The sequence below is a fragment of the Vanacampus margaritifer genome, chromosome 11 (assembly GCF_051991255.1).
Source record: "Vanacampus margaritifer isolate UIUO_Vmar chromosome 11, RoL_Vmar_1.0, whole genome shotgun sequence".
Taxonomy (NCBI): Eukaryota; Metazoa; Chordata; class Actinopteri; order Syngnathiformes; family Syngnathidae; genus Vanacampus; species Vanacampus margaritifer.
The window spans coordinates 9403317-9417246 of NC_135442.1; the positions used below are offsets into that span (position 1 = coordinate 9403317).

Genomic DNA, 13930 nt, shown 5'->3' on the forward strand with positions numbered 1-13930 from the left:
GTGAATTTATGGCATTAAAGTTGATTTAAACTTCACAAGAGTTTGTTGGTGTTCACATTCGTCAACAGCTTGTAGCCTAGCTAGCGGCTAACGGCGTTGGTTACTCCACGCCCCCCCCCCCCCCCCCCCCCCCCGCTTCTTTTTTTTTTAAATTCCCACAAGGACGTCTCACCAAAATAAACAGGCAACATTTTCACAAAAGCGTTTTAGTGAAGCTTCTTAATAGCCAATACATCTGTGTCCGCAGGCGTGTGTGTGATAGCAGAGGTACACCTCAGGGAGCACATCCATTCCGCTGGGGCCGCGGGCGACAGGCTTCTTTTCATTGGCTTCCATTACTCTTATCTGATCAGGGCCAGGTATCCTCTCCTCCGCCATCAAGGCGCTCCCAGGTCGGGCTGACCGTACGTGGCCGCATCCTTCCATCGCCACGCTTTTATCACGATTAAAACAGTACGGGACGTCATTCACAACGTGAGGGCTTTTTTTTTTTTACACAGATTGATAAATATGATTTTTTTTATTTCTATATTAAATTTGAAATGTGTGTGTAGTTTCTTGAGATGGTGAATTTGGAGTTTTATCGCTATGAGCTAAATTCCTTTTATATACATAATTAACCAATCACATTCAAACATTTTTTTTCACCTTTTTCTTTTTTTTGGAGGGAGGGGGAATTAACAAGATATTTATTGTTGAGCACATGGCGTCTGGATGTGGGGACTTGACTGCTTCAAGAAACAGCTTATTACATTTGCAGTGGTTGTGTACGTGTGTGTGTGGGCTGTGGTTTATCACAGAACAGCACCTGGGAACCACAGTTGAATCCCTTCAACCATTTCTGTAGTCAAAGAGTCACTTCCTCCCTGCAAGATGTGACAACACACTCCAGTTCCAAGCGTCAGCTTTCGATGTGTTGAGCGAGCACAACTTTGTTAGAATAGTTACGGTTTTATAATTGAAAGTCATTAACACATTTGAAAAGCCTTTGCCGAAATCTCCCACCCGAGACCGTAAGAGGATGATGAAAGGTGAAGTACGATTTGGTGGCGCTCTTTAATGGGGGCAGCAGGTGAACGCTTCTTTGAAGGCTTCGTTATTCTTTACGTCATGGGGTTCCGGCTCACATTTGAAGACAACCAGACCATTTTTTTTTTGTGTGAGGAAAACATGACCTTCAAAGGCGTCGGCCTATCTGAGAAAAAAAAAAGGAAAAGGACACGAGTATGTTGGAAAATGTTTTAATTGCTTAACGCAGCCATTCCTGCGGACAGTTTCCATCTCGCTGCTTCCAAACATACATTTCAACATGTTGACACGACGCAGAATGATGCTGCCCTCTTATTGTACAAACGCTCCTGCTGTGTTTTGCGTCACATCCACGCTACGATGCACCGCAAAAAAAAAAAAAAAAAAATTTAGGACAAGCTCTCATTCGGAACAAAGAATGACGTCGCCGGCAGAAGTGATGCGCAGCATCTGACACGTCTCCAAACATTAAGAGGACCGTTCGTTTTTGTACATGATCAATTCTTTTAATTCTGCACAAATGTCAGAAAATACAAATATCTTGGACACTTTTCCTTGACAATAACATGATCATGCATTAGTCTTTCCACTTTGACTAAACCACAATATTTCATGAGAATATATATTTGCAGCTTGGCAATACTGAAGTCTTTTTTGTTCCAATTGAATTCAAGCTGGTTAACGGACATGAGCGGCATATGCTATTTAAATGTGAGCCTGGTTAAATACTTTCATCGTTTCCTATATAAGGGCCAAAGACTTGAAATTGACACAGGGCCTTCCTAAACGGGCAAATGTCGATGTACTTTTTTTTTTTTGTTCTCGTCCCCACACAGACGCAACACAACAGACGTCCCGGACGTACAATGGTCTTCTGAGGACGCTTCAGCTGTCATTTACATAGAAATGGTGCCATCAATATGGGGCATACACATCTTTTAAAAAGTGTTAAGAACTGACCTTGCACTGAAAGTGTTCATGCTCTTTAATGTCTGGTCACAAAACGGGCTAAACATTACAAATATATAATATTTCCCATTTAGTTCAACCTTTTTTTTTTTGTTTTGTTACGTTCCTATCGAACTCCATATGAAAACGACTATTGACGGGAACTAGTGCAACCTGGAGGAGGCCTGGTCTTTGTGACAAGGCAGGCACAGAGTAAAATAGACAAAAAAAATGAACTCCGGAGCGACTCCGGAGCAATGGCAGATATTAGGGCTGGGCAATAAATCGAATTAATTCGATACATCGTCATTGTAAAAATGGAATCGTTGAAAATTTGCGAAATCGAATGTTGTCTTCTGGATTACTAAAAGCTGTTCTTATGTTCGGTTACATTCAAATGTTTTTGTGAGTTGTAATTTTGCTTTATAAGACATGTTTACAATAGCTACTTAATTGTGGCATTTAAGAACAAACTGAATGTTACGTTTATGTTAAAACTAATTTAGAATTAGTATACATCATTGTTGCCTGAGCATTTTTGCACAGAAATTATTTTTTGAATAAATGAAACCTTTAAATAAATGTTTGTTGGGTTTATTGGATTAAAACCGTAATAGTCCTGAATGAGTGCAAAAATGGAGATTTTATTTGTTTGTCCATATCGCCCAACCCTAGCAGATTAATTAAGGCCATTTTGAAGAATTACAGGAGAGGAAAAAAAACAACAACAAAAAAAAAAAACAACAACAGTAGCAGACGGCTCTTCTTGCTCCCCACCCTGAACACGACGTAGTCGGGGGCAGCAAAGCAAGACTGTCTTTTTTTGTTTTCAGGTGTCCGTTGTGCCAGCCTCCCCCACACATCCATGGTGAGGAAGGTTCCACTCTTCTCTATTCAAGTGTGTTCAGTTTTGGTGGAATTCCAAAAGAGTGGTATCCTCACTAGTCTTTTCCTCTGCAGAGCCAGCCAATCCCGGGCCGTCACGACTGTTTTAGTCGCTTGCGGGGAGGACCGAAGGGCGGGCACTGCGCCGAGGCCAGGGCGCGGAAGGCCTCGGCCACCAAGTGAGGGTGCGACTGGATCATTGACTTCCAGCCCGCTGTCTCCATGATGTCGGTAGCGTGGCTGCGAGCACAAACACAATCGGGCTTAATGCACTGACATTAAAAATCAATCAACAGAAATGACATGTGGAAGCAAATCAGCAGCTTGTGACTCCAAATCAAAAATGATTATTTTTTCCTCTTCAAACTAAAAAATATATATATATTCAAGCCAGTTAATGCCACTACCAGTTAATGTTTACTTTTAAATTACACATATTTTGTATTTCAAACAACCACTTAGCTTGGACTTTTAGTTTGCTAACTTGATGCTAACGCTTCATAGCAACTATGTTGTACCTCAAGCAGCAGATTGAACAAAAATGGTCCATTAACACCTGTGTGTGTGCGTGTATATATATATATATATCAGTCATTTTATTGATCCTCTGCAAAGAACTAATATTAATGCCGTACTGATGAGTAGAATTGAAACATCTTCGTATCTGTGTTTTTAATGCAATATTTCTTTTTTTTTAGTATAGTGTCATTTTTCCTCATTAACTCTTTTACTGCCAAAAACGTTAAATGACGTTTAGTAAAAACCTACGGAGGGTCGCCAAGGACGTTCTCCAATTTTTTTTAATTTTTGGGGGGGAAACGGGTGGAGAAAAGCCTTGGACAGCTGTGGTGAAAGTTTCAAGCAGATCTAGTTAGCCTAATGACTATTTTTGGCCCCTAGATGGCAGCGATGACTCTCGACAAGATTGGGTAGGCGTCAGTAGAAGACGTGAGGCGGAGCTAGAGGGGACAATGGCTGGGGATGGGAAGCGAAAATGGCGACCGGTTTCAAGCAGCTCACGCTTGAGCATTTTTTTCAAAGATGAAAAGCATCGACCAGTGTTAAAGAGCACATTGATGACGACGATGATCATCATCAATGATGATGATGGTGACTCCGATTGGAAGCGTTGACGCAGCAGTAGAAGACGTGAGGCGGAGCTAGATGGCTGAAGAAGCGAACAATGGCGACCGGTTGCAAGCAGCTCATCGACCAATGCTAAAGAGCACAGTGATGACGACGATGATGATGATGGTGGTGGCTCCGAGGGTGACGCCGAAGTTAGAAGCGTTGACGCGGCGGCTATGACCACGTCATAAAGCCTCACCGGCTAGCGATGCTAACACCGGAAAACGCGGAGCACAACCGAGCACGCTCAGGCGGACGACCAAGAGTGCCCCGAGTCCAATGCATATTCATCGGAGGAGTGTGTACAGTCTGCTACTTGCTATTCCCCGGAAAAAAAGGCCGTCAAGAAAGTATAACGTCTGCACGCGAAAGGGGCAATCGCAGTGAAACGAATCTGTTGTGCAAATCCTGCTGCGTCTCCTTGCACGCAGGGGAGCGTTACAAAAAGAAAAACTGTATTTGAAACATCCACATAATTGTAAATAGTACCACAGTTGCACACATTTGTAAATAGTTTGCGAAATTGTTTTGTCAAATTGTTACACTGTTGAATGGAAATAAACGTATTTTGCAATCTAAAAACACTTTTTCATTGTTGTTGGTGGTGTATTACAGAAGTAAAGCACTATTTAGGTGTTTGTGGCATCATTCATGGACAAAAAGAAGTGTACAATTCACTAGAGTGCATGAAATAACATCGTTTCACAAAAAGCTTGTTTTCTCCGTTTTTTTTTTTTCAAAACAGAGCATTTCGGTGAAACTAACCATTTTCTATTGTTGATTACTGAAAACGGAATAAGGTAGAAACAAACTTTTTTTTTTTTGATGAAAGATGAGAGTTCAATCTTTTCATTTGGTAGTATGTGTGTTTCCATAGTCCAAACATTTTCTGTGGACCTTGAAAGATCAGTCAAAATGCTTAAATCGGCTGGCACTGGCGACATCCCTTTTCTGAAAACGTCTGGCAGTCAAAGAGTTAAATAATTTTTTGGGGTAAACTATTCACACACACACACCAATATGTAATTCAATTATTCAATATGATTGAAGATGATAAATGTTAAATGTGTAAATTGTTGTTGTTTTTTTAGAAAGTTTTATATGCAATAAAACAGTTGCACATTTAATGAGATTAAGTAATAAATACAAGTAAAAAAATAATAATTAAAAATAATAATAATAATCTGTTGTAAATTGCCGGGGGGGGGGGGGGGGGCATTAATAATAATAATTTCAAGTAGTGGTAGCTAATGCAACAAATATAGTAATAATTTGATTTTCCCATTTTCCTCCCAACGGCTCTCTGGTCTTCACGTTTGCGTAACAGCAAAATGCGGTTCTCGCAGGTGGAACTCAAAGCCAAAAACAAGCGCCATCTAATGTTTGAGCAATCAATGTAAAAGGCGACACCTGAGCAACTAGACACGCCCATCCGTCACGCGTTCCAATACTTTTGCTCACTCGAAAAGCGGGTGGGCTTCAAAAGACATATGGAATATTCAAGGCGGCACGAAAACACAAGAATATTCATTGCAACGGCAAACTTGGCGACCACACAAAAACGGGAGAAAAGGCTCAATTTGCAGGGTTGCTCCAGGTACGAGTCTATTAATAACTTGGACACAATGATACGCCGCCTCAAAGTGAAAAGGCAAATAGTGCGCCGTCCGCCAGGGCTAAAACAATGAATTCTAATGCATCTGCGAGGGGCCCAGATAAGGCCGCGTTATTCATCTTGTGTCACATATCAGCTAATTACATACTTGCTATTCCAGTTCTTTCCATCTTTACAGCCCAGCTGTCTGAGGACACTGCACCTATGGCAAGGAGATAAAAAGGTAAGCATTCAGGGATGGTAAACAGAAATGGCAGCAGAAATTCATCATGCGAGTTTTTTCCCCCCCCCCTCCGCCTTCCTTCCTTCTTTTTCTTTTCCAGAGATACTTGCCTGTTGATAAAATCTATGGCTTGTGCTTTGAGCTGCTCGGCGCTGTGCAAGTCTGCCAGGATGAGGGTGTCGGCCACGTTCTCCACCGAGAGGCTGTTGCACAGAGCCTCTTCGCACATGACTTTTAGACGCTCCAGAGCGTACTGCGAAGCACACGGAGAGCAAGCGCGGGCTTTCGTTTAGTATCAAAGCCAAACCAATCAACATCCGAATTTGTGATTACAACAGAGGATGCAGTGACCAGAATAATGGCGAGGAAGGAAGCACAGCAGTATGGACTGGAGACGTCTGGCCAAAAGACAATATGGAGTCGTTCCAATCCTTGAAGTTGTTTGTTACCTATTCAGAGATACTTCCGTAGATTATATTTTATTTATTTTTACACTTATGATTATATCATGATTTATATCAGGGATGGGCAACTGGTGGCGTGCGCGTTGCCCCCAACCCCTTGATTAATTTGGAAAATAAAAAAAAAGATTTTTTTGGGAAAGAGGATTAAAAAAATAAATAAAAATAAATCGCATTATTTATTACATATTTTTTTATTTATTTTTAAATAAACAAAATCTTCAGAAAACACTGATAAACATTCTAAATAATGCTCACTAAAAATGGGGGTAAATGTGGGGGGGTTGTTTGTCTTGGTAAAACAAGAGGGAAAAAATAATCTTTATTTTTTTATATTAATTAATTATTAATATTATTATTTAAATCTGCGGAAATGCAAATTTCAACGGTAGCTTAAGTTGTAATATCACCTTCCATCACTAGATGGGGCTTACACTGCCCTACGTGGGCCTACTAATTTTTTGCAGATTTGAAAAGACATGCAGGACAAATATAGTACCTCCATAATATTACAATTTTGAGAGTTGATTTTTGCAACAACAACAAATACAAAATTAATTATTGTACTTAATGTTGGTTTGCTGTTCAGCAGTTATGTGACATCCTTGAATGGTATTTTTTTTTAATGCAAGTGAACCCTTTGTACAGGAAAAAAAAAAAATTCCGGGTGGTTGTTGGGTAAAGGTCTTTTATACATGCATTGAGAATTGTATCATGAAAAATGAAATATATTAAGAGCACGTATTGTGCCAATTAAAAAGGCATTTTGTCACACATCTGGTGAGGAAATGCTTTGTGGCCACCGAGTAGCTACTTTTGATAACCGCTGGTTGAGTGTATGCCGCTCACCCATTAGAAACTGCGGGTAATAACATTCATAAACAATAGCAAGCCAGAAAGAAATGGAATAAAAATAACCGACATATGACAGTTTGCGTCTCGCAGGTTTGCAAGTAAAAATTGCTGTTGTGCTTACTTTGTCTGCAGCTGCCAGCAGGTTATCTGCCATCTTCTCCAGGTTTGGGGCCTTCCCTGTGTAGATGAAGCCCATCATCTCCTTGAAGACGTCGGGGTCCACGTCACTTATATCGACACGGTTCTGCCGGGGAGGGAAAACAGAATTTTTTTTTTAAAAGACGACAAAATAAAAATAACATTCTAAATACAGTAATGAGTCTCTTTGTACCTTTTTACTCTCTTCCATTTCATGCTCAAACATGGCATTGAAGACGGGCGACCTTGCTGTGAAAAACACAGATCCAAGAGTGATAAATATAACAGCAGTCAACAAAAACATTCTTTACACCGTACGGCACTTGTCAATGTGTTAAACCAGAGTTAGTGCTTCGTCGTCAATATCCCCGCCTCCCCTATCTGACCACAGCAACTGCGGCCACCGTGTCGAATAGACACAAGCTGAAATAGTCAACTCGGCTCTCGGTTTCCTGGATCACAGTGAGTCGGGTCAAGCAGGATGGTCGGGTGGATTAGCACTTTTCAAGGTGCTTACGGCTCTGTGAGGGAGGCCATTCACGTGAGGCATGACATGTCTCACAAAGGCCATTTTCAGCACTTCTCTGTCATGGCCGCTTGTTAAATGCCCTCACACCGACATTTACAATGCGGGATAAATCACGCCTCTCTAATGGATTCGCAGGGAGCGAGCGTCTTCAAAACAAGATACAGCAATTACACAAATTAACCCTGGAGAACCCACGGGGTCAAATTTGGCCCCTATAAATTCTGCTACTCAAATAACAAAGACCTTTTTTTTTTTTTTTACAAATTTAACTTCAAAAGTCCAGAGTGCCACTTCTGACCCCTGCATGGGGCCATCTAGTGGATGAATATTGCACTTACATGAGCCAGAGTGGTGGTGACAAGATGGCTAAAATGCAACAAATAAAACAAAAAAATTATATTGTTCAATGTAGCTGTGTATTTGATTGATTATTTTCTTAAGTTCTAAATAGTTTACTGACATTTTTTGTTATTCAGATTTTTCGAAATGATACCCCTAAATCCCAAAGGGTCAAATTTCGCCCTAATACTAAATTAGGGAATAAATTGAAAAAAACATTGAAAAAAACATATATTTTGGTGTTCCGTGAACTTATAGCAGTCATTTAATGTACAATTCATAATTTTCCAAAGAAGAAAAGGGTTCTTGGGTTCTCCAGGGTTAAAACCCACCTTTCTGATGCTAACTTCATAACGGGCGAGTTTGAAAACGGTTTGGGCCAAAGCGTTGCGGAATGTTAACTGAAGTCGTTGATACCTGCCAGGATGGATTTGTGGGCTTTGAACTCCTGCCCTCCCACATACAGGCTGCAGTCGGTGAAGCGTGAACACTCCCAAAGGTTCCCCAAGTCATCAGACAGCTGACATTCCGGTACCTTCAGCATGTTCATGTTGGACTGGCCAGAAATGTTCACAGAGTCCTGGACAACACTGACCTGCTCGCAAGACACAACAAGCACAAGTCAGAAAACTCAGGCTTGTGAAAGGCAAACGAGCGTTCTGGCAGACAAGATTGCCATTAAACACATCAGCACAAATTATTCAAAAGTTGTTTGTTTTTAAACAAATCCACGAAAAAAAAATATTCTAACAAAAAGGCAGATAAACATTCAATGTTTTCTATGAAAAGTCAAGGGTAAACAAATGTAAAAAATATATATATATTTTTTTAATCCCAGGAAAAAAAAGGAAAATAACCAAAATATGATAAAATATTGAAAAAATGTATATGAGAATTTGAGGGAGCAAAACTGCAAGGGATCGACTGTAGTTTTAAGGTGTAATTTCACCATACACCACTAGATGGCACAACAATGGCTTAGTTGCAGTTGCACTAGCTTTTGTACTGCCCTATACTACAAAATAAGCAGGCCATTTTTTTTTGCACATTTGAAATAATATGCAGGACAAACAGAACCTCAATAAAAGTAACATTTTGCGAGTTGCTTTTTGTGGGGGGTGAGTGCACAAAAACATGCGCTTAATGTTGGTTTGCTGTTCAGCAGTTTTGTGCCATAATAAGAAAAATATAGTTATTTGCGTCAAACACGTTTTTGTCAAGTTAGGATAGTTGATATTTCATACATGCATCGAGAAATGCAATAGGTAAAATGAAATATAAAAAGATCACAGATTTAGTCCATACAGTATCTAAAATAGCATTTTTGTGATGTATCCGTTTAGGAAGTGCATGAAGCCCCCCAGTAGCGCTGATGAGAAATTGTGCCTTCCAGCATTTAAGTTGCCCATCCCTGTTTTAGAATGCCACTCTTGTATTGCAAATAATCAATTTTCAAAAGTTTTTCTCGCAGTGGCAGTTTTTAGAACAGCTAAATCATGAAAACAGACATTCCCAATTATTTTAAAATTACTAAGGAAAAAAATTTGTTTATGGGGGGGGTCTTTAAATTGTAATGGAATGTTGAGTTGGCTAAAGATTCCTCCACACTCAACAAAACCCTTCCTTTTCCAAGGAATAATTAGAGTGGCTCGGGTTTGACAATTACCTCACAGAAAAGGGTAAGTTTGTCATCAGGCAGAAGTCCGTTGGCTTCATCCAGGAGGAAATCTCGCCTGATGAACTTTTTAAAGCCCCAGTCTTTGCCTTGGACAAACCTGTAGGCTCTTTGGCTTTCTGCAACAAAAACAAAAGGCGTGTTTAACACGTTTCCAAGTTGCAGCGGAGCATGCACATGATGATGTCGCAGGCGCGCGCACTTACCCATCGCTTTCGTCTCCTCTCGTTTAGCATTCAACAAGGAAAACTTGAATTTTGCTCTGACTTCACTTTTTGGACAACTAACAAGAAGTAAATACAATGACAGATAATCTTTGCTTTCATCATCAAGTCCCTTTGGATTGACTCGCAGACACCTGTCCAGGAAACGGAATCCATCAGTAAAGTTAAAAACCGAGTCACGCGCTCTACACTACTTTTGTCCAAATAAGCCTTCGGGAATGCGCCCCCTGCTTTATGACAGATTGACTAATTGTCATGCAGATATTAAAGAATACATGTAATTGGTGAAAATGAGTCACTCACCACTTCATCTTGTCGTTGGGGCCAGAGGAGAAGGTTGAGCTTTTCAGTACCTCCCCCATTTCTTCTCTGCAAAAGCTAAAGTTGTTTATGGTCCACATGTAGGAAAACTTGACAACCTTGACCTTGGCGCCAAAAGAAGAAACACAAAGTGTTTCGTTAGTATAAAGGATTCCACAGTGACACGATGTGTGATTACGTTACAAGCTATTGGAAAATGATGACGTGGCTTTGGTGAGGAGAAAAGAAGTGAAGTGCTGATTGCTCAAACCTGTGTGTAACACCAGCTCTCTGCCACAGGTCCACTTGACATCTCCCCAGGAGGAGGGGGGGTGGGAACCCGTGACATCACCACTTTGGAGGTAGCACTCGTGTCTCTAAAGCACTAGGCAATGCAACAAAGAAAATGCGTTTTTAAACAGAATTTCACGTCACCGAAAACAAGGCAGAACACATTCAAAGACAAAAAAAAAAAAAACAAACTTGTAGGCTGGCTGCCTTCTTTGCTCAGTTGTAAGAGTGGTAAAAAAAATAAATCCTGACAACAAACTGCTAGTGAGAATTGCAAGATAAGCAGTGACATAACCAAGCGGACATTTTCTATCAACATGTACGGAGACATCTTGTTGCTGTTTTCCGCAAGTTTCTACTTGTTTGGTGAACACATGCCGGCTGCCTAAAACCAAATGTTTTGTGAATAAACAAAACTTTGGAGATTTTCAGTGACTAATGAGGCATGGTTTTTTCTCCACACTAAATGTACTGCATTAAAGTGAATAGTTTCCAAGTGAGGAGACTTCCTTTACAAGGATTCCAGGTGTAGGTAAAAAAAAAAAAAAAAAAAAAACAGATTCAACAGCACATTGTAATATTAACTAACTCACTTTACTTTGGCAGGAACACAATTAAGAACATGTTGGCATGACTCACAACAACAGTTTCAGTTTCTCATGTGGGTACCATTGGAAAATTATTTGAAGGATAATTTGTTACAGTGTATATTTTGCGACTTACTGCTGTGATAACTTCATCTCCCACACAGGACTGATCTAACAGGTTGTCTGGCTTTGTATGTAGCAGACAATCCAATGGAGTGGTAATAATAGTAACAGCCAACTCCAGTGTATGCAAACACAAATTTGCCAGTTAGAATTTGTGGTATATTATTCATGTACAGCAGAGCACAAGGGTCAAATTTACAAACGTGAACTAAAGGCTCACCTCTTAGTAGTTTTAAGAATGTAAAAGGCGCAGTATACGTCTAGTTTTTCACAGGATACTTCATGGTCCCAACTTCATGTTCCAGGCTACAAGAAAAACAAAGAAGAGTACTTGGAAATCACCTAGCATCTGTAATTATGAATAATTAGATTGAACTTTCAAAACCGTAGTACATCTATACGAAGTGTCACTACTTAGTGAAATAAACTGCCTTCTAAACATAAATGTTATGAAATCAAATAGTCATCTTTAACTTGTGCTCGGTTAGTTGAGGCTGTGAATTCCCTGCATAATAAATTGCTGTGTCATTTAGTTGTGTTTAATAAAGGTGAAAAGAGAAAACACTAGCCTGGATAGTCTTGTTTGTATTGAATGAAGAAATATTTTGCCAACATAGAATAACCTTAACTCAAAAAGGTATTTAAGATACTAGACGATCAACAGCCTCTTTTTTTTTTTTACACCACTTAACATTACATCAAGTGTCAACGTCGTTTTCGATCAATATTGTCCCACTATTATGAACGCCCTCATAACCACGAACATCTCATTTTAAAAAAAAGACAGTTACCAACATTAACTCATATAGAGACGAGCAAGTCTACCAACTTGCGCGATCGTACTGAATCCAAACTAGCATTTAAGTTTTCACTTACCAGCGTAATGTTACATTCTCGTTAGCCTTCGACCGCAAATGCGGCTAACAACAATCAGCTAGCTTGACACAAACATTTAACAACATATTTGTCTTCACGTGAACACGTACACATGTACACCGAGATCGCTGTGTCGCATCAAACCAACAAAAGAACCGGGTCCAAAATTGACTGCGGTTATCCTGACATAGTGTAAAACAAAGGGCCTATGCAGCTCTTTTGACAGAATGCTAGCCGAGCGAGCTAACGAAAGCCCTCACGTTTCGGTCCGATATGCTACTGGGAAAACAACGTCGGCTAACTAGCAGCTAGCCCATGCTAACATGTACATCGACTGCCAAAAAAGTTGGAAAATTCATCGTGACGGCGTACCTTTCAATTTCATACTTCCGTATGTATCGAGTAAGGTATGTCGCTTAGTGTCACAGGCGCTCCTGTCACCATCCGTCACTTTGGACTCTTTTTCAGTGAGACTCTTCACAAGGTTTCTTTGTCTAATTTATATCTGGGCTAGCTTGTCTGCTTGATCCGGTTGATAGCTTAGCAGGCTAGGCGGTGTCTACTGCGCACGCGCGATTTTAGAGCCTGCCAAACATGTCAACATACAAGTAACATTTTTATTTATTATTGTCACTCTTAAGTCATTTACAAAAAAATATATAACTAACCAGTAAGTCCAACATTCCCCGTGTAACTTGTGTCCGTCCTTGACCATACCCCCAAAAAATAAATATAAAATAATAATAATACAAAAATAAAAATCGAACCACGAATTATGAGTTCATTACAACAGCACAAACTAATTACACGTACAGTACACAAAAGCAGAAAAAAAAAGCATAGCATGGGTTCGATTCAATACCTTGGTGAGCTTGTGAAGGGTGCTAATGTAAGTTTTTCTCCAGGTTGTCCTTTCTCAACATGCGTTGTCCACCGTCACCAAAGGCTTGACTCACGTCAAACCCTAATATGACTACAAAGAAGGTGCACATAGGCTACCCTCAGAAAAGTTCTTGACATACAATTAATATTAACGCACGTCTTAAAAAAAAGAAAACATATTTTTATCAAAATAGTTATTTTTCATTCTAGAAAATATCTCAACTCAACTCAATTTTGTTTAGATAGCACTTTGAAACAACCATCGCGGCATGCAAAGTGCTTTACATAAAGTAAAGATCAGTTCTGCAGGCAAGACAGGTAAAACAAAATGAATAAATAAATTAATGTAGTAAATAGGTAAAAAATAAAATTAAAATTAATAACACAAGAAGTAGATATGTACTGTATGTGCATTTGGTCTCTCAGTGAGAAAGCCACAGCCAATTAACTCAACACAAACTTGGATAAGATCTATTGCAACCAACACAATGTGACTGATACTAAATGCACAAACTCTGATTTCTTTTGTCTCACTTCTACATTGCTGGACAGAAGGGAACACGGCCAGACCATAAAAGGACATAATACATCATGTTACAAAAGTTCTGTAATAAATGCTGTGTTTCAATAGTAACTGAAATTGTGGCATTGGAAGTAACAATTTGGAATGCGGACTCCTTTTTGTAGTACAATGTAAAATAAACTTCAACCTGTGATGATTGTTCATTGTTGGTTGAAGTGGTGCGTTTTTATTATTTTGCACAATACTGGTCTGATTGCATCAATGTTTTGATTGAACTATGCCAACTGTGCTGGGTTGTG

The 13930-nt window shown here is 39.7% G+C and overlaps 1 protein-coding gene across 2 annotated transcripts; it reads right to left on the bottom strand.

Annotated features, from left to right (window-relative positions):
* Positions 1 to 1227: 1227 nt before the first annotated feature.
* On the bottom strand, positions 1228 to 12778 carry spopla (speckle type BTB/POZ protein like a). 2 transcript variants are annotated; one of them, XM_077580590.1, is made up of 12 exons: positions 12599 to 12778; positions 11571 to 11656; positions 10621 to 10734; positions 10353 to 10474; positions 10032 to 10183; positions 9817 to 9944; positions 8568 to 8745; positions 7476 to 7531; positions 7266 to 7388; positions 5939 to 6081; positions 5754 to 5807; positions 1228 to 3102 (listed from the first exon to the last, which is right to left on the bottom strand). In XM_077580590.1, the coding sequence occupies exons 3-12, from the start codon at positions 10696 to 10698 to the stop codon at positions 2958 to 2960; spliced, it is 1179 nt and encodes a 392-aa protein (XP_077436716.1). In that variant the 5' UTR covers positions 10699 to 10734; positions 11571 to 11656; positions 12599 to 12778; the 3' UTR covers positions 1228 to 2957. The 2 variants fall into 2 exon arrangements, with proteins under 2 accessions (XP_077436716.1, XP_077436717.1); XM_077580591.1 differs by lacking the exons at positions 11571 to 11656; positions 12599 to 12778 and adding an exon at positions 11364 to 11479.
* Positions 12779 to 13930: the final 1152 nt, after the last annotated feature.